This window comes from Ambystoma mexicanum, chromosome 2q (assembly GCF_040938575.1).
Source record: "Ambystoma mexicanum isolate Mex_15411 chromosome 2q, UKY_AmexF1_1, whole genome shotgun sequence".
In the NCBI taxonomy this organism is placed as follows: domain Eukaryota; kingdom Metazoa; phylum Chordata; class Amphibia; order Caudata; family Ambystomatidae; genus Ambystoma; species Ambystoma mexicanum.
Genome location: NC_090924.1, coordinates 579,835,393 through 579,854,370, shown reverse-complemented (window position 1 = coordinate 579,854,370; position 18,978 = coordinate 579,835,393). Strand labels below are relative to the sequence as shown.

At 47.3% G+C, this 18,978-nt stretch overlaps 1 protein-coding gene across 9 annotated transcripts in view; it reads left to right on the top strand.

The window, feature by feature from the left end:
- The window catches only part of NUB1 (negative regulator of ubiquitin like proteins 1), a 1,721,658-nt gene that overhangs the window by 427,945 nt on the left and 1,274,735 nt on the right, over nt 1-18,978 (top strand). For all 9 annotated transcript variants that reach the window (XM_069647724.1, XM_069647720.1, XM_069647723.1 and 6 more), the window contains one exon: nt 7,565-7,759. In XM_069647724.1, the coding sequence (XP_069503825.1) occupies nt 7,565-7,759 (195 nt within the window). The remainder of the gene's footprint in view (nt 1-7,564; nt 7,760-18,978) is intronic.

The window sequence follows — 18,978 nt, the reverse complement described above, 5'->3', positions numbered from 1 at the left end:
TCTCTTGGATCAGTTCCTTGAAGGAACAGCAGCTTTCAGATTAGTGAAGGACAGCAGCAGCAGTTCTTCTTCTTCAGTGGGCTTCAAAGTCGAGCATCAGTTTCAACTTCAGCTTCTGAACTATTTCTAGCAGTGAGAGGCACCCAGATATACTGTTGATCTCCCATTCACTGTGCAGGGTCACACACAGGCAACCAATCATTCAGAAGGGCATTGAGGCAGCCAATCGGCTCACAGTGCATTCAGGCCATTCTTCTCCATCCAGACACTCACATCACAGAATGTGGATTCGGACAAGCACTCTGCCATTCAGCACTACACACTGCATTCATACTAGTTTTGGGCAGGGCTGTCTCAGTCATTGTGTCAACCACCAGATATTAGACACCCATAACACAGAATGCGTTATTTGTCACACACTCCATTCACCCAGGCCCCACCCCAAGGGCATACCCACAACATACAGTCATTGGGAAGGCTCCAGCCAGTCTGGCCTGGACTTCCCCACCACACCATATATGGAACTTCCACCCAACAGCCAGTCGAGGGGAAGGGACAGAGTCAGGGCTTCCCGGGACTTCGGGAAAAGTAAGTTAACAGGCGATAGAAAGCAAGAGGCCACACGGCCATCTTGTTTCCTATCAGGAATCCACTGATTCCAATGACAGGGCCTTGGCATCCCAAAATAGAGGATGTGCAGGGCACCTGTCAATTCAGCACAGAGCTGCTACCAGCCCGTACCTTGCTCTGTGAGCCACACACAGGTGCCCAAAAACATAGACTAGGAGTACAGGGTTGTACTCCCACACGTGGGTGCCATAAGGGTATTGCAAGGGTCTGTTCACCAAACCAAATACAGGAAGAGCCGCGCCGCCTGATGTGTCCGAGCTTTACTTCTGCACCGGTATACCATCCTGTTTTGAAACATCCTGTTTAAATTTTAAAGCATCAATTGTGCTTTTAGTATTTATTTATTTTTGGTGCCAACAACATTAAATAAATACGAAATGCATAAAAAAATTAGCTGCCTTCTAATAATTAGCCGCTGCGGACCGAGGCCTCGTTGGCCGTAGTTTAAATACGTCACTTCTGCCGCCTCCACATTTCTACTATCTCTCCTCACCACCAATTACTAAAACGCCCTCCTTTCACTCAAAACCATCTATTTAACAATCACCACTTACACTAAGCTTCCTCACCACACTTGCCACACAATCATGCACACTCACACTGCAGTACTACTTGCACTCACTATCCAATAGCTTAACTTCTCCAAAAACTGCCTTCACAATGCACTGCTACTTCCTTCCTGCTGGTTTCTTGGTCTGCCACCTCCTCCACTGACCTTACCCAAACAATCCACAACTTCCTGTATCCTGGGTCGGCTTTTATCCCCACTCCCTATCCTCTGATGTCTGATGTCCGTGGCAAATGGGGCTCTCTATTCCCCACCAGGCAATTGTTACAATACGCAAAGTTTACAAATAGTGGGCTAAGCCCCAACCACTTTCTCCACGCTGCCCTGCCACAGAAAAGGATGGCGGCCTGGGAAGCTGAATGCCCAAGTTCGTGTTAGGGGACCTGGGCCTTCGTTTCCCTACGGTAAGTACAATGTGTGTGGGTGTTGTGGCGTACCAGTAGAAAGACTCAGACCAGAAGACATACTTTTACTACAGGAGTTTTCTTTCAAAGAAAACACCTTACTGACTCCATTGCTAATAGGTAAGTTCTCTAACTAACAAACTAAACCAAGGATGCTCGTCAAAATAATAAATCTTGTCCTCTGTACAAATCCTAGCTTCTAAATTGGCCCTACCACTTACAAAAACACCTTAAAAGGGAAAGTGGGCAATTTAGGCTGCCCTCAGTGTTCTATACTCTGCCTTCTCACTGTATTTCCAGGAATCATTCCTAGTTTCAGTACCCACTATTGTTTTATAGGAGGCAGGTCTTCTGACTTTCAGTGTGTGTCCATCTTATCAGAGTTCCAAACAAAGCAAAGGTTTTCCTTAGGTGGATAGCATAAACTCTCAATTTCCAAAAATAGTAAATTGTCTCAGTGTTTGTAGATTGAGGGATGTTTCCCTAACCTTCCTCTATGTGGGTCTCTCTGTACGAGAATTCAATCTTGCTTGATTCTGCTTTCTTCTTGGGATGATTCCGTACTTGCTTTATAGGGCCCTCTTAGCTCCCTTGCTTCTCTTGTTCCCAATTTCTCGTTTGATTTGTAGGGCTATGTGTATCCCCTCCTAGTATATCTTTCTCTTGGTTTTTGGGTGTGACTTTGAGCCGTTTGCCTGATTCCACGATTTGGGTTTTTAGGGCTCCCATCACCCTTCTTATTATTTATGTCCATCTCCCCTTCTGGACCTGGCAGCCACTCGTAGGGATCTAGACTTTGTTCCTTCTCCAGTTCTCACGTTCTGTTCTCTGTGTCCCCCTCTACTGTGAGCAACCCGTGTACCTTCTCCGTAGCAGGTCTTCAGGCATTCTCCCCAGCTCCTCTGTGTCCTCTCCTTATCGTAAGCAGGAATGTTTCTTCGGTCGCCACTATGTTGCTCTCTCCCTGGTTTCATGTAGTGCCAGAGGGGGACTCGTTCCTCTCTTGCTCATAAGGTTTGCCATTGTTTCCTGGGTTCCACGCCCACCACTTCCTCCTTGTGGTCACACCTTCCCTCGGGCTGGCTCTGCCCAGCCTCCCCCGCTCCACACAACCCTCTGCCTCTTTGGCCACGTTTCGCATTCTCTTGGGCTTCTCCCAATTTCTCTCCAGGTCTACCCCCTGACTTTCTTTCAGGCCCTTGTCTGCGTCACAGCCGTCTCCGTCTCCCAATGAAGTCAATACATTGGAGGCTCGCCTCTGCATATCGCTTCTCCGCCTCCATTCAAGGGATTGACTTGAGCCAACTATTCAAATGCACTTTCTACATTATTTGAAGTTCCATTTAACAGTCAAATCCACTTCTTATATTCCCATACATGCAGACAATGACTCGGCTGTGGGAGTTCTTTACCGGAATGTGAATTCCTGTCCCTTCTGTGGAGTCACTTCCTAACCCGAACCCCTAGGGAGGGTTTTGCTTAGAGGTCTCACCTGTCTAGCCTCAAAGGGGGTGGCTCCCCCAAGAAAGAAGGGATGAAACCTCCAGATTTGTTAGTGTCTGTGCCCCTTGTTTTAGTCCTTGGTGGTCTTGAGGGTATCAAGGGATTTTATTGCAGCAAAAAAGACAGAAAATACTGTTTTTAAAATAAAAAATAAAGATTTAATGAGTCTATATATGTGGGGGATGGGATGGTGTAGTCATTTAATGCAGAGTATAGAGGAGGTACGGGGGGGGGGGGGTCTGCCCTGCATATTAAATGCTTTAAAATAAAAAAAGAAAACCGCTATTTTCTGTATTTTTTGCTGCAATACTTTGGCTGCTGTAAAATCAAAAAGAACAGTCTTGAATCTTGTCTGCCAGTTGTAGATGTTGCCCGTCAGTGCCAGACAGTGTAACACAGCTTCACCCGAGCTGTTGAATTTGTGGTGCTGGGTCCCTGTACCACCGCTGGTTCTCTTTCACTTGCAGCCGTGCGAGTGCTGCTGAACAGTTATCTTCACAAGGTAACAAGGTAGGGTCCATTTCTGTGATCACCTGCTGTGGATGCTATGTGGCGCTGGAGTGGCTGCTCTGTCGGATGTCACACAAGTGTGTGGGGGTTTGGATGGCAACAAAGGCCTGGGTTGGGTTGGAGGTAGTGTGGAGTGGGGTTAGGGTAGTGTAGAGTGGGGTGAGGTGGGTCAAGTGGATCGGTCAAGGTAGATTGGGTTGGGCGATGTGTGGGTTAAAGAGTGTTGTAGAGTGGGTAGGGGTAGATTGGATGTGGTAGAATGTGATTAACAGGCTTTGGTAAAGGTGGTATAGTGTTAGGCAGTCGTTTGGAAGTCAGCCGTAGGGCACGGTAGGCTATAATATGGGTAGGCAGACATGGAGTAGGGTGGGGTATTGTGATGAATCCTGCAGAGCCGTCACTGAGCCCCAGCCTAAAGTCTCCTTCCATGTGGCCAGGGGAAGGCAGCCGCTACCTGATCCTGACCCTGGGGTTGGTATTCTGAGGGTGGATCACATGGGAGGAGATGGCTGTCAAGGGGCAGTGGTGACTCCAACAGGAGAGAAGTGGTGTTTAACCGTTTCTTGAGAAGGATCCCTTCATTCCAGAGGTTTTGATGGCATGTTGTCATTATTCAGAACCATTTAATAGACCTGAAACCTGCTTTTGTTACATATTTCAAACAAATCTCTATCTAGTCATCACATGTACATAAGTCTAAAACACATTTAACATCTAATGTTTGACGATTGTTATGTAAATAACTGTCCAACAATGTAACTTAAAACCATTTGAAATATTCTTGGACTCCAAGTCCCAGAAAGCCTCAAGTATTGAGACGAGGAAGAGAATCAAGGAGTCAATATGGAGTGAATGTGAACCCAAGTACAAAGTGCAGTCCAGTTGTCGGGATCAAAGTCAGCTGTGAATGAATTTCAAATTTGGAAATCACCTACAAGTTGCAGATTGAAAGATGAGAGTGCGCAGAGCAGGACATTAACCCAGAGGCAGACTCACAGAGACTAGCCGTGGGGAGAATAGGAAACATTTGCTAGTAAAAGTCTGGAGGCGTTTAGGACTGGAGGAGAGGAACTTCGGTGGAGTCATAGCGGGTGCCCTGTAGGGGACCGCTAACGGTGAACTGCCAAAAGGGGAAGCCTGCCCAACAAAAACTTTTGTGCAGCTGCACGTTACACTGGCGAGTCAACCTAAAAGAGTAGGGGACCCCGGGACGGGTCAACACGTTAATGAACACTTTGGAAGCATTTTTGAATACCGACCAATTTGAATTGACAAGCAAGGACAAAAGTTGTACAATTCTCTTAATATGAAATTTCAATATGGGGAAACCTGGAACAAGCATTGCCAAGAGATATTCATACAAAGATTGACAGACAGAGCTTGAACAAACCCTCAGATATGGGATGTCAGTATGGGGGAAGTTGGAACAAGTAATACCTGAAGTCAACAAAGTTTTATTATTGTAGAAGTGTATTGTAGAAGTATTATATCTAAGAAGAATGTGAATGTAACAAAAAGACCTGATAAGAGATACGCATCAGGTAGTGAACCTTTTTGGGAAGAGATACCCGGCAGGAGAGTACATCAGGGGATTTGCATGAATCAAAGGGGAGATGTTCCTGGCAGGGTAGTAAACCAGGATATCTAGAGTTTCAGTTGAGAAGTTTCCTGGCACGAGAGTATACATGGGAACCCATTTTGGGCTGTTGTGTTAAAGAGAAACTCATATAAAGTTGTTTTTTAAATTGAACATTTTATGCACCAGACCATTAGAAATGACTTGCCTTTTGTCATACTTCAACCAATATTGGAGAAAATACATTTGTTTAATCATCCTGAAAACTGGAAAAGATTTTAATTTTTCTGTAGTCCAACCAGTGTTGTGGAAAAGACGTTTTTTTTTGTCAACCTGAAAAAAAAGTAGGAAACCCTTTCTTTTGCTAAATTGCAACCAGTGTTGTATAAGAAACATTTGTTTTGTCGTCCCGTGAAAAGTGTAATGTGAAAGAGACATTTTTCATTGCCTTTAATAGACTATTGTTGAAACAGAACATTTTGAAAAATGTTCCTGAAACCATTCCGGGGAAGGGTGCCAACCCATGAACTCATGGATCATTTTGTTGGAGTTACAGATTTTTGAAAATGTGTGTTGAATTGAAATTAGAAACATTTACCTTGTACCTTTTTGATTTTGTATGTTGGTGTGAAGGTATAGTTTGGACACAAGGCCAGCCTGCTTTAGTTTTAGTTTCATAGGAAGGGACATTCTCTTTAGGATAGGGAAAGATGGGCCTTTATCCAAGCCCCTTCCTGTTAATAAAAATGGTTGATGTTGAAAATATTACAACTTTGTGTCCGCCTTTCATTTCTGACCCCTTACTGTATGCAGATAAGTTTCGAGCAGGGTGGGTGTAAGCAGACATGGGGTAGGATTGCATTTGTAGCTAGGCAGGCAGACATGCAGCTGCAACAGGCCTTCGGTGGGTGGACAGATAGAGGGGGGTAGCTAACGAGGAGTCCGTTTAAATTAAAAGGTAGCAGAGAGGGCCATGCGCCTGCGCCACTGCCAGATTACAATGCAGACTGCCTGGAGTGTTTGGGTGCTTGAGGCATTGACGAGGGGACAGCATAAAAACGTAAAATGAGCCGCACATGTAGTTGTTGGAGCTGCTGCTAGGCACCGCATGCATGGGGAAAGGGGCAGAAAAGGGAAATATTTTAACAACCCATGCTGACCTGACCTGCAAAGGATCATGCGCCTCTGCAATGGCACACCAAGAAAGGTCACTGCACTTGTCCCCCGATTTAAAATCCCAGGCATGCAACTTCAGGAGTCAGATCTCCTCCTGATTGGAGATCTGTATTTTAAATAAGCCATTATTGGTTCATGTGGCGGAGTGTAAGAAGAAATAACAATTAGTAGTTCAGTACAATCATGCCACAGTGTTGCCTCTTGTCTCGATAGATTTCTCCGCAGCATCTCTTTTTTCAATTTAATCTTCGTAGCAATAGTTAAGGTTATATTTTCCACTAAAACCAGAAAGGGAGAAAACCGGAAACAATGAACATCTATGCACCTGCCACTTGCTTTAACTTGCACAGCTCCATAGATTGGTTTAGGGCAGTGTTGCCCGTAGAGCAGTGCCATAGGAAGAAGCTCTAATATTAATGCAAGTTCTTAAGAAAAACGTTCACGTAAAAATGTAGGATTTAATGTGCATGATATAGGTACAAAGAAGCATGTATTAAAAAAGGATGATGGTTTTAGAGATCAGATATATATGCTCTTGCCTTCAAAAAGTTCCCACTGCTAATGAGAATGACCCTTTTACTTGGTAACAAAACTATTTTGCTACTTCAAATAGTAAAACACTCCACATAATCTTTTGAACCACTGCATGTATGCATGAATGGGATTTACAATCACATACAGAGCACTGTATGTATATGGAGTTCAATCAAGTGGTTGCTGGGTGTGTGGGAAAAGGGATTTCTGGGATGGTTAGAGGGCACACTCATTACAAAAATGGTCACATGAGAGTAGTACATCTGTTTACTTATTTTCCTATGTTAGCTGTAACATCCTATATGCTTTTGCTGACTTATTGCCGTGTTTTACTTTAAACTGTGTGTTATGGTGCCTAATGCAGTATAGGTTTTTCTGCCTACAGGCCATTTTTTTCTACAGGATGCAGGTATTCTTGATCATTCAAAGGGCAAATGTGTCCCATTGCTAGCTCAAGAAACTTTAGATGGTGGTGGAAATAATCTTAAACCTTTTGTCAGTCAATAGTACTTTATTTTGGTTGTTGCCTTTAAAAAGTATGCATCTTAAACCTTCTGTACAAGTCACTCATCAACGACAGACAAAGTTGGAACTCCTGTCCGATCCATAATTTGGGAACTGGAAATTGCTTACCTTTTAAACTCCTTTCATTTGTATCGGCAGAGAGAACTCTGGATGAGCAAGGTGTGATACATAATGTAAAGGTTATGGTACTTGAGCTGAATTATACAGAAGATGAAGCAAAGAAAAGAAACAGCGAGCAAGAAAAAGAAAAAGAGGAAACTGAGGAAAGAGATGAAAATATTAAAAAAAAGATGATGAGAACTAAAAAAGGTCTTGAAATTCTGGCAAAGAGAGGTATGTTTTTGTTAAACAAAATGTGTCATCCTTTTAATTCTGATATATTGTATATTGTCCTGTATGGATTTAGAGCTTCTGCACTCTTTCAGTTTTGTCACCCTTGCTTCAGACAAGAACATTTCCTCACCTGAGAATTACATTTCCACTGTAAACTGCTGAAGAACATTTAAATGGAATGTACAGCTCCCCCACCTTAATGCTCTTATCATTATGACCTACTACTTTGTTGATGGACCACTGAGCCGTAGATACTACATCTAACACTGTTCTCATTAATAGAATAGGATGTACTCCTGGACGAATGCTGGTCACAAATCGAGTAAAGGGAAGTACATGGATGTCAGGCCAAATTCTCACTGAAATCAATGTGGAAGGGGTATGCCAACACTGCTTCTCTCCTACCTCATGTGCCATCCGCTCAGTGAGCTAGATGTGTACATTTCAATGTTAGTGATACAACAAACATTGGCAGAGCAAATAGCTCTGGCTTGTTTTTTATGAAACTTTCCTGGTGGTAGTAACGATTTTGTCCTTCAATGTTCATATGCATATTACTGTTGGCAATGCCAGTGATCAAATAAGACCCTCCTTGATTGCATGACTGCCTTAGCAGATGTCACTTTTTGGCAGTGACTGCATAGTAAATTAACTAAATATTCCTCATATCTTTCCTATTTAGTGGTACGTCTTCCATACTAGGTTAATTGTGGGGCACACTGATACCCTTGGGGGAGATTTGCAAATATATAAAATATATAAATGAAATAAAAATGTGAATGTCTTAGTTATGGAATAGTCTTTAAATGTAGATACTTTGAATGTTTGGCATATGTGTGGAATCCCAGAGAGAACTCTAGTGAATAAACATTAAATAACATAATAAAGGGTGGGTGTGACTTGAGCCCATCAGTCACCCTGAGAGATCCTGAGTTGAGTTCACTGATGTGGGGTCCCCCCTAGCACCTCTGTGACAGAGACCAACTTTTTTTATCAAGCCACCTTTACAGTGGACATGCAAAATTATAAACTAGGTAAGAACTGAACAAAACTGAAATGGCTGTTTTTTATTTATTTATTGAATTTGTAAATCGCGCCCAGGACCCGGAGCTATCACAGCGCTAGAGATTACAGAGTAGACGGTACATTGATAGAAAATAAGTTACAGTCAGAGTGTCATGGGTGCATAGACAGAAATGGAGTCAATGGTACTTGTTGAATATAAATGTTTTGACCTTTTTGCGGAAAGACATATAGGAGGGGTCTTCTTTGATGTTGGGGAGAAGGGGGTTCCAGAGAATGGGAGTGATGACTGTAAAGCTGGATCCTCCTGCTTTTTTCCTGGAGAACCTTGGGGTGTTTAGGGAGCTAGAGGAGGAGTGTAGGCTGCGTGCAGTGTTTTTTTTGTGATGCGATGGGTGAGGTAGGTAAGTAGCAGTGTTATGTAGGCAACGGTGGGTGATGGATAGGATTTTGAACTCTATGCAAGCCCGGACTGGCAGCCAGTGGGCTTTGCGTCTCGCCTTGGAGATGTGGTCGGAATGTTTCATCCCCCATTCTGCTCTGAAGGCATTGTTTTTTGAGGAGGTACCCACAAGAAAGGTGTTACAATAGTTGTTTGCTCCCTATGATGGCTCTGGGTAGTGTGAGGCAGTTGTCGCTGGTGAGGAATTTCCTGGATAGATTGAGTTTTGTTGAGTAGGCCGCGGATGAGGTGACAGCCTTGACGTGTTTGTGCATGTTGAGTTTGGCATCAAGGTATACCCCTAGATTTTTGACATGGGAGGAAACAGGGGTGGTGTTGCCATCGATGTAGAAGGAGAAGGTGGGTCAAGGTGTTTGAGGCAATGAGTAGTTTTCTTATCATTGAGGCATAGGTGGTGGTTTGCCATGCACCCCTGGATGATGCTGAAGATTTGGTTGATATTGTCAGAGTCTAGTTTGAGGAGGATCTGTGTGTCATCCGTAAAGTTGGTGTAGGGGATGTTTTGCTTATCTGGTTGGTCGAAGAGTGGCTCGGTGTACATATTAGAGGGTGTGGGTGACCAGCAGGATCCTTGGGGATGCCAAAGGAGACCGGGTGGGATCTGCAGATTCTGACCCAGCGAAGTCTCTGGAGGTGCATTCGCTGTGGAAGGACTATATCCAGTCAGCTGCTTCGACAGAGAGGTTGAACAGGTCTGTGAGGTGGTTGTAGAGGATGTCGTGATCAATGACCTTGAAAGCAGCCGAAAGGTCTAGTCAGAGGAGGATGGCAAGATTTCCGGTATTGCGGATGTGAATCGTCGAGGGGGACGGCAGAGCTGCTGACAAAGTAGGAGATGGGCCCAGCAAGCCTACTCCCCTGCCATCTCCCAGGGACGTATCGCTGGACATCCTGTCAACTCTCTACATGCTGGTGTCTGAGATCCAGAGGAGGATGCCGATGGCACCCCCGTCGCCAGCCCCGGTGGTACCGGGCCCCCCCACAGGCGAAGAGGAAACAGCATCTCACGGCTGCTCATCAACCGCCTCACATACCCTTCCCCCTAGAGCTACAGGGACAGACACGGCAACAACGGATGACGACGGCAGCGTTTACCCACCGCTGAGAGCTTCTCCCTCGGACGAAGTGGTATCATTCCACTCCATGGTCGCCCGCGCATCTGAGCTCCTCCAGCTGATGCCAAAAGAGACCAAGAAGGAGGATTTCCTTTACCAGCGCCGAGAGGCGAAGAGGAAGACCATTCTGGCAGTGCCTCTCCTGGACGACGTTTGGGATGATGGCCTGGCGCTGATGAGGAATCCCGCCTCAGCCCAGATGAAGAGACAGGCTGGAAAAGAAATACCGGGTGCCAGAGTCTGCACCCAAGTGCCTGCGGTCGCAGCCCTCCCAGGACTCGGTGGTCTCGGCGGCTGCAAGGAAGAAGTCCTCAAATCCATTGTCTTCAGCCTCAGTTCCCCCGGATAGTGAGGGGAGGAGGTTGGACGCCATTGGTAGGAACGTGATCTACTCGGCGGCAACAACGGTCAAGGCAGCGAATGCTCTTGCAATTCTGGCCAGCTACGATAGGGAGCTGTGATATGAGATAGCCCAGCTGCTGGAATTTCTCTCTGACGACAAGCGGGTCGAGGTGCTGGAGATCCTCCAGGAGGGTGCGTTGCATTGGACCATGCCCGTGGCTCTGGACGGCGCAGACCCGGGGTTCCGAAAGATGGGGAATGGTGTCTGCCTCCGTCATCGTGGCTGGTTGAAAGCCACCAACTTTTGGCAGGAAGTTCAGACGATGGTCCTGGACATGCCGTTCGATGGGGACACACTCTCTCGGAAGGCCGTCGACTAATTGCTGCAAGTCATCAAGACTGACACGGAGAAGGCCCGTGCCCTGGGCACGTTTCAGCAACATCTCCCTTCATTTCGTGCCTCAGGAGGTAAATCCGGAAGATCGTCGAAGTGTTTCGGTGTGGCATCACCCTTGTACCACCAACCCTCCCGTTACACAACCCAGGGTCTTTCCAAGGAGGCACGCAGGCCCAGAAGCACGATTGAACTGGCCAGGATGTTGGGGCCCCCCCATGCACCCCAATGGGAGATCGGCTGGCATCAGAATAGAGAATAGCGGCGATTTTGGCAAGGTGTAACAGCTGTTGGCACTGAAGATCGCCACGATACGGACCACCAAGTTGCTGCTCGGCATTTTGTTGTGTAGTTACCTGGTCAGGCTCTGCAGGTTGCGGATGCGGCCCCTTCAGGAATTACTGGGCGCTCAGTGGGTACACGTGTCCGGAAGCTTTGCAGACAGGATTGTGCTGGGTGAGGAGTTCCGTCAGGCAATAAGGTGGTTGGGCGTGAGCTCCAGCATCGCCCGTGGCACGGATTTCAAGTGTCCCCCATACCAAGACACGGTCCCTACAGACGCTTCCCTGGAGGGCTGGGGAGCCCACACTGGACGTCTCCACTCCAGAGGCCTGTGGCTACCCTGGGCTTTTCGCTCACTTGGGGAAACTGACTTGCCCTTAGAGTCAGTACTGGGAGACTTTTGTTTCCCTTAGACCTTGTCAATGTTGCAACTTGTCTGCAACATGTTGCAAGTGCACAATGTACCTTCCAGTATAGTGCACTTGGGTCTTCCTGTCATTTCTAAAGGCCCTAGATATTCTCAAAGATTTTTTTTAGGAGAAGTGCAGATGTGTCTTGGACATGGCTGGTGGCAGCTTATCTTTTCACGTATTTTTAACCCTTTCCTGCCGGGTAAACCGCATTTACCGTAATTAGGTGACCTGGCTCCAAAATGGCCATACACGAGGTTCTTAGTCCTGTCATTTGGCCATCTTGCCGACCCGGGTAGGTCCTTCTGGGCTTCTGAAGCCTTGTGTGTGCGCTTCCACAATGTGGGCTGGACTGTCTAGTTCCAGTACACATTGTGCGTGCCAGGGAGTCTGGTGTGCTGTGAATGCCTGGGACCACCGTGGTCCATGATTGGTCCACGTATGGTGTTGTACCTGTATGTGAGCAAATCTCCCATTGTGTCCTCTTCGTTTTGGCGTGAAGGAGATTCTGGATAAGAGAAGGCTCCAAACACCCATACCATGTTGATCTCTGGAGTTCTCACTGAAAGAAGGATAGGATCCAAGTATCCTGAACCTAAGAAGCTGAGTCGAGGAACTACTGCTGACCCGCTGGAAGGTTTGGCAGCCTGAGCCCGCTGTTGTCCTGCTGGACCCCTCTGCATCTGATCGAACTAGAAGATCTGCGAAGGCGGTTCGACCCATTGGAATAGTGGGAACAACTATTCTCGGCACCTTCATCAAACCCTGCAAGTAAGCCTTCTCTGAAGTGTCTGTGGTCCAACCAGTGGGCTGACCAGCTTACACAGGACCTTTGCTCTGTCACCGCAGCCGTTTCGAGGAGGCCTTCGAAACTTGGTACATCACAAGCTCTGTGTTCACGGCACTCGCAATGATTTTCGTACACTTGGCGTTCTGAGGTCTCAAGTAAAGAGAGAGCGCCCGAACCGGAGTACACACAGTTACTGTGTCACCGAGCCCTGGTGACGAACTTTGCAAGTTCATTGCAGCTGTGACCCTCTGTGCCCTGAAGCCTGCTACAGTGAAACTGGCCTGATCCATCCACCAGGAGCAGAGAAATCGCCACTGTTCCGTTTGGGAATCAACGCTGTAACTTCGCCACTGAACGCTGCAGAGCCATGAGATTGTCGCATTTGAACCTGCAACTGAATTGGACTGGACTGCTGAAGTTTGGTCCAAAGTGCACATGGGGCCGGTAAGCAACCCTTGTTTGTTTTTTTTTTTTTTTTTCTTCTTAAAGCCTTATCGGTAGCCCCTAGCGCATCCATCCATTTTTACGCATGAGTGGCCCCTGAGATCCCCTCTCCTTTCCACAGCTAGCCCGAGTTAGAAAACTATTCCCAACTCTTGGAAACTGCCATGCCCTATTGCGGAGACACTCCTCGAATAGTGGGAACCTATTCTGCATCACCTCACCTGCCTTCCTGAGCTTCTACAGACCCTACAAAAGAACTTGGTTCGCCCATCTGCACTACCGCGTGCGCCAGCATTGCAAGTACATTAAAGCAATAGGTTCCTCTCATTTTGGGGACTGGACTGCCTTTCAGTTAGGCTTTTGATTTCTGAAGAACTGCCTAGAGACTCTGTGCACCACCTGCTTCCTTCCCTTTTCTAGGTTGTGGACCCATTTCGTGCACTAACCCTTTAGGCCCCTTGTTTTTCTATACATGTATTTTAGTAGGATTGTGTTGGTTTAAAAGTGTTAATGTTAATGACTATAGTGTTGAAACTCAAAGGCCTTGAATACATTTACTCTGTTTGCTTATTGAGGTCTTTCAGTCACCCTCACCCCTCCTGAGATCTAGTCTTGACCACCCCAATGCTCCCTTGATTGGTCTGGCTTGTCCAGAAGGTTACCCTGTCATAAGAAACTAGGCTGGCCTCCTGAACCTCTTCCCACTAGGTCAGAGTTCAGAAATCCATCTTAACAGTGTGGTGCCCAGACAGGGAGTCGAAGCAATGAATGGTGGTGGGTGAGGTGGAGTCGGGGTGGGCTGTTGAGGGTATCTGATATGAGTGAGTGTTGATGGGGGGTTTGGGAGGGGCTGGCAGCTTAGTAAATCTATATGTGACATTGTTGTGGTGTGAAGGGGGTGCCAGTCCATTTAAGGGTAGGTAGGTGGTGTAAAGGGGGTGACATGGCAGTGTGGCGTAGAGCTTGGGGCATTGGGGGGGGGGGAAAGAGGTAGGGAAGTCAGTGTTAGCACAGGGCAACTTGGGCAGCATAGGTACAACATATCTGTTACCATAGAGGTCAGCGCTAGCACAGGGCAGCATAGGTACAACAGATCTGCTATCATAGAGGTCAGCGGCAGCATAGGTACATAATTATTTGTGTTATTGGGGTCAGCGCTAGCACAGGGCAGCATAGGTACAACATGTTTACTACCATAGAGGTCCGCGTTAGTGCAGGGTAACTTAGAGGCAGCATTGCTAGTATTGATGGGTTCAGCTTAGCACAGTGCAGTTTAAGCAAAACAATGTCACCATTGTAGTTACAGTGAGGAGCAAAGTGAGTTATGGTAGTATGGGCTGGAATCGCAAGGTGGTGGGTGGAATATTCAAGCCAGTGGTGGGTTGTAAGGCTGGTGCACAGGTCAAATGTGGATCGGTGAAGTTCATAGTGGGTCGTTGTAGTTGGAGTTTTGCGGTTTCGTGGCTTGATGATCCTTATAGTGCTGGAGGGGAGGTTTGTGGGCGAGGGTGTAGAGGGCTGAATCCCACAAGCTTGGCGAGCAGTGTATCTGTAGGGTGAATGCAGCAACAGTTGTTTGTGCTCCTGGTGACTGGTAGGGCGGGTCTGGTAATGGTTGGTGGTGTCGCTGATGCAGGGTGGGCACTAGCAAGAGCAGCAGAGGATGTGGCGTTCATGAATAAGGGCTGCAAGAATCTGGTGGGGGGAGGAAGAGGAATGATTGATGGGCTGTTTTTTGACAACGGAGGGTGAAGCAGTGACTTGTATGTTATTGATGTGCAGAAGTGGGGTGCCCACGGGCTGGAGGCGGTCTATGAGGTTCCGGGATCCTTGGAAAAGGGGTGGGCAGCGTGGCTGGGACATCTTGGCCAACTCTTACCTTGAGCTGGGAGTGACGGGCTGATGGATGGGAGCTGGGTGTGCAGCATGTCTCCAGTGACTGATCTGAAGATTAGGGATAGTGCGGCTGGATCAGAGGTCATCCGAAGACAGGGAAAGACAGGGGCCTTTGATCGGAGGTTGTGGCGTCGATGTCCCTTGACTGGCTCCGTACCGTGTCGACGTCACCATCAGTATAAATAGCTTGTGCCGCTTCAGTTCCGTTTTTCTGATTGTTTCGCTCTCAAGAATGCCACTTAGAAATGTTCTTCTGAAAATGTTATCTTCTTCCACCCCTTCTACTCCCAAGACGGGGTTTAAAAGATGTATCGACTGCGGATCGAAGATGTCGATTACAGATCCTCAGTGATTGTCTTTGGTGCCTAGGTTCAGACCATCGAACCGGCGACTGTCAGTCGATGACAGAGAAGGCCCTTCGTGAGAGGAAAAGTAAACTGGTGGTGGGGCGGGAAGCTTCTAAGGCCTCTTCGAATGCCTCATCAAAAAGACATAAGTCGAGCAATTCGAAAGAATCAGATCGTTGTAAACACTCTAAGAGATCTCGATCTGGCAGTAGATCGAGACGCTCTTCATCTTCCTCTTCAAAAAAGGTTAAGCTGAGACATAGATCCCCCTCTTCATCCTCCGATACATCTACCGAATTGGTATGTTGCCCGACTAAATCGGATTCCCCAAGAAAATGTGAGGAATTTAGAAGGAAGATGATGAAGGTCTTTGAGAATGCGGTCTCGACCCCCTCAAAGAAGCCACAAAAGAACCAGACCCCGGTCGCTATGTCGGACGACACAGGGAAGTCAGGAACTACTGTGGTAAAACCCAGTAGTATGGGTGACACTCGTAAGACTTGAGTTGACGCCAAATCGTCCCTTATATTTTTTAAGCAAGTGGCTCTGAAGAAGAGGTTTCTCCTTTTGGAGTACAATTTGGTACCAGAGAGGTCCCAGAAGAATTAATTGATCCAGAATCAAAAACGAGAGACCTGTGTGATACCCTTCACTCTGCTAGTGGCATTGATGGATCACCTGAGCTGGAGTTTGCAAAACCTGACCCTGCAGATTCAGGGTACAGGAGTTTAATGAATAGAGTGGTGGAATATATTGGCTAGGGCCCCACCCACTTTTGATCAGGATGATATGACTGACATACTTGATCGGGGCCACCAGAAGGATTCAGTTCTCCCCTTCCATAGGACACTTCAGAGAATGGTAGAAAGAAACTGGGAAGTTCCTGATGCAATTGCTGCAGTCAACAGTAATTTTCCAAAGAAGTATAGAACTTCTAGTTCTGATCCCGATTATTTAAACAGACATCCCACTCCAGAAAGTCTGGTTATTCAGGCTGCAACTTCCTCAAGACAGACAGCATATCCATCTATCCCCCCGGATAGAGAGGATAAGAAGGTGGATGCCTAGGCCCGTAAGGTCTTTACTTCGGGTAGAATGGGTCTCAAGTCAACTGTCACCTGTACCCTGGCCAGGTTCACCCATACCCTGTGGGACTGCATTTTGGCGGCGGCTGAATATATTCCGGAAGGCGAGGAAAGGGAAGGCTTCCTGAATATTGTCAGAGACGGAAAGGAGGCAATGGGGGAATGTCTCCAGTATAGACTGGATACTGCTGATAGTATCAGCAGATCCATGGCTGCTAGCATAGTGCTACGCAGATTTGTGTGGTTGAGGAAGTCGGGGTTTGCACCAGATGTGCAGGCCAGACTACTCAACATGCCTTTTGATGGCTTGAGGCTGTTTGGTAGTAAAGCTGATGAAAGCTTAGAAAAACTACAGACCTTAAAAGCGACAGCTAAATCTTTCAGCGCCTCCATGCGACAGCCTCAGAAACCTTATTCGGGCTCATCTTCCTGGAGAGGTTGTTCTTTTCGGTACTACTCCTGTTTTGGTAGAGGATGAGGACAGGCCATTCAAAGAGGCAAGAGAAATGTCGCTCGTGGTGGACGACGAAAAATTGCAAAACCAGCCTCAGGAATGGCATCTTTGCCCTCAGCCGCTCCTGCAGCCGCCTCCAAATCACTCTGAGGCCTTATCACACAAAACCCCGGTGGGAGGCAGAATCTCTCAGCATCTGAAAGAATGGTGGGGCATTACTTTAGATGCTTAGGCCCTGGATACAGTAGCTCAAGGTTACTGCCTTCCCTTCCTAAAAAGGCCTCAGGACCATCCACCGGGAACCAGCTCTGTCAAAATACCAGATCCGCTCCTGTTGCAGGAAATTTTAACCCTGCGAGAGAAAGGTGCAATAGAACAGGTACCTGTAGCGGAGAGGAACGAGGGTTGGTACTCCCCCTACTTTCTCATTCCAAAGAAGAACAGAGGATTGAGACCCATCTTGGACTTAAGAAACTTGACCAAGTTCATCAGGAAGGACAAGTTCAAGATGCTAACCCTTTCTCAGATCCTTCAGGCTCTCCAACTCCAAGACTGGTTGGTATCATTGGACCTTCAGGATGCTTACTTTCGTATGCCAATCCATCCCAAGCACAGAAAGTACCTGAGGGTTGCGGTTGGCGGTGCTCACTTTCAGTTTTGAGTTCTGCCATTCGGGCTGACCTCCGCCCGAGGGTTTTCACCAAACTGATGGCAGTTGAAGCAGCGAGTCTCAGAAAAACGGGGGATTTACGTCTACCCCTACCTGGACGATTGGTTGATCAGAGCGCGTTCTCCTGAACAAGCTCAGGAACATCGGTCGATCACCTGTCACTTCCTTCACAAACTGGGCTTCTCCCTCAATTTGAAAAAGTCTCATATGATACCATCCCAAAAGCTCCAGTTTATCAGAGCAGTCTTGGATTCTTCCTCGGGCAAAGCCTCGCCTCCCGAGGTGCGAGCTTTCCACATTCTGCAGATGGTAACAAAGTTCCAGAATGCCCTGCATCTGCCAGCCTTCGATTTTCTGAGGTTGCTCGGCCTCATGGCATCCTGCATTTTTTCTGGTGCCAGAGGCCAGATTGAGAATGAGATCCCTTCAATGGGCCCTCAGAACTCAGTGGTCCCAGTTCTCGGGGAGTATGTCGGATCTTCTGCAAGTCCCAATCACAGTTGCTCAGGATCTAGTTTGGTGGGCTTGTAACAACAACATCCTCAAGGGAGAATCTTTTTGGCAACCATGGCCAGAGATAACAGTAGTAACGGGCGCCTCACTCACAGGGTGGGGAGACCTCACCAACGATCTGACAATCAGCGGTCTTTGGTCTCCATCGGAGTCCAAACTACACATCAACCTATTGGAGCCGAGGGCAATCAGACTAGCTCTGAAGGCCTTCTTGCCCTCTGTACAGGGAAAGAATGTCCTGATAATGACGGACAACGCGGTGGCCATGTACTACCTCAACAAGAGAGGAGGCGTAGGGTCACTACCACTGTGCCGAGAGGTAATGCAGCTCTCTATCTGCAGTTCACCTAGCCAGAGAGCAGAACACGGTGGCAGATGCTCTGAGCAGGCAGAGCAGTCTCCCACGAGTGGGAGCTAGCTCAGGAAGTCCTTCTGGAGATCCTTGCCCTTTGGGGAACCCCTCAAGTGGATATGTTTACGACCACAGTAAACAGGAAGTGCGAACAGTACTGCTCAAGGAAATTTCCTCTGAGAGGAGCTCTAGGGGACGTGTTCGTAGTGGACTGGGAGTTTCCACTTCTGTACGCTTTTCCTGCAGTCCCCGTAATTCCTCAAGTAGTCAGGAGGCTAAGAAAGTTCAGGAAAACCATGATCCTAATTGCCCCGGATTGGGCCAGGAGGACGTGGTACCCGGACCTTCTGGACATGTCCATCTGCCCTCCAATACATCTTCCTCAAAGAGAGGATCTTCTCCCGCAAGAGGAAGGTCGGGTTCTCCATTCAGAGATCAAGACACTCAATCTTCACGCATGGTTTCTGAGAGGTTGAGATACAAGGATTGGGATCTTCCGGATGACGTAATGGAGATTTTGCTTTCGGCCAGAAGGCCAGCAACAAAATCGTTGTACCGGTGTTGTTGGAACAAATTCAGTAAATGGTGCAAAGATAAGGATGTGGACCCTTTTCAATGTGGCACCCCAATGGTGCTCTA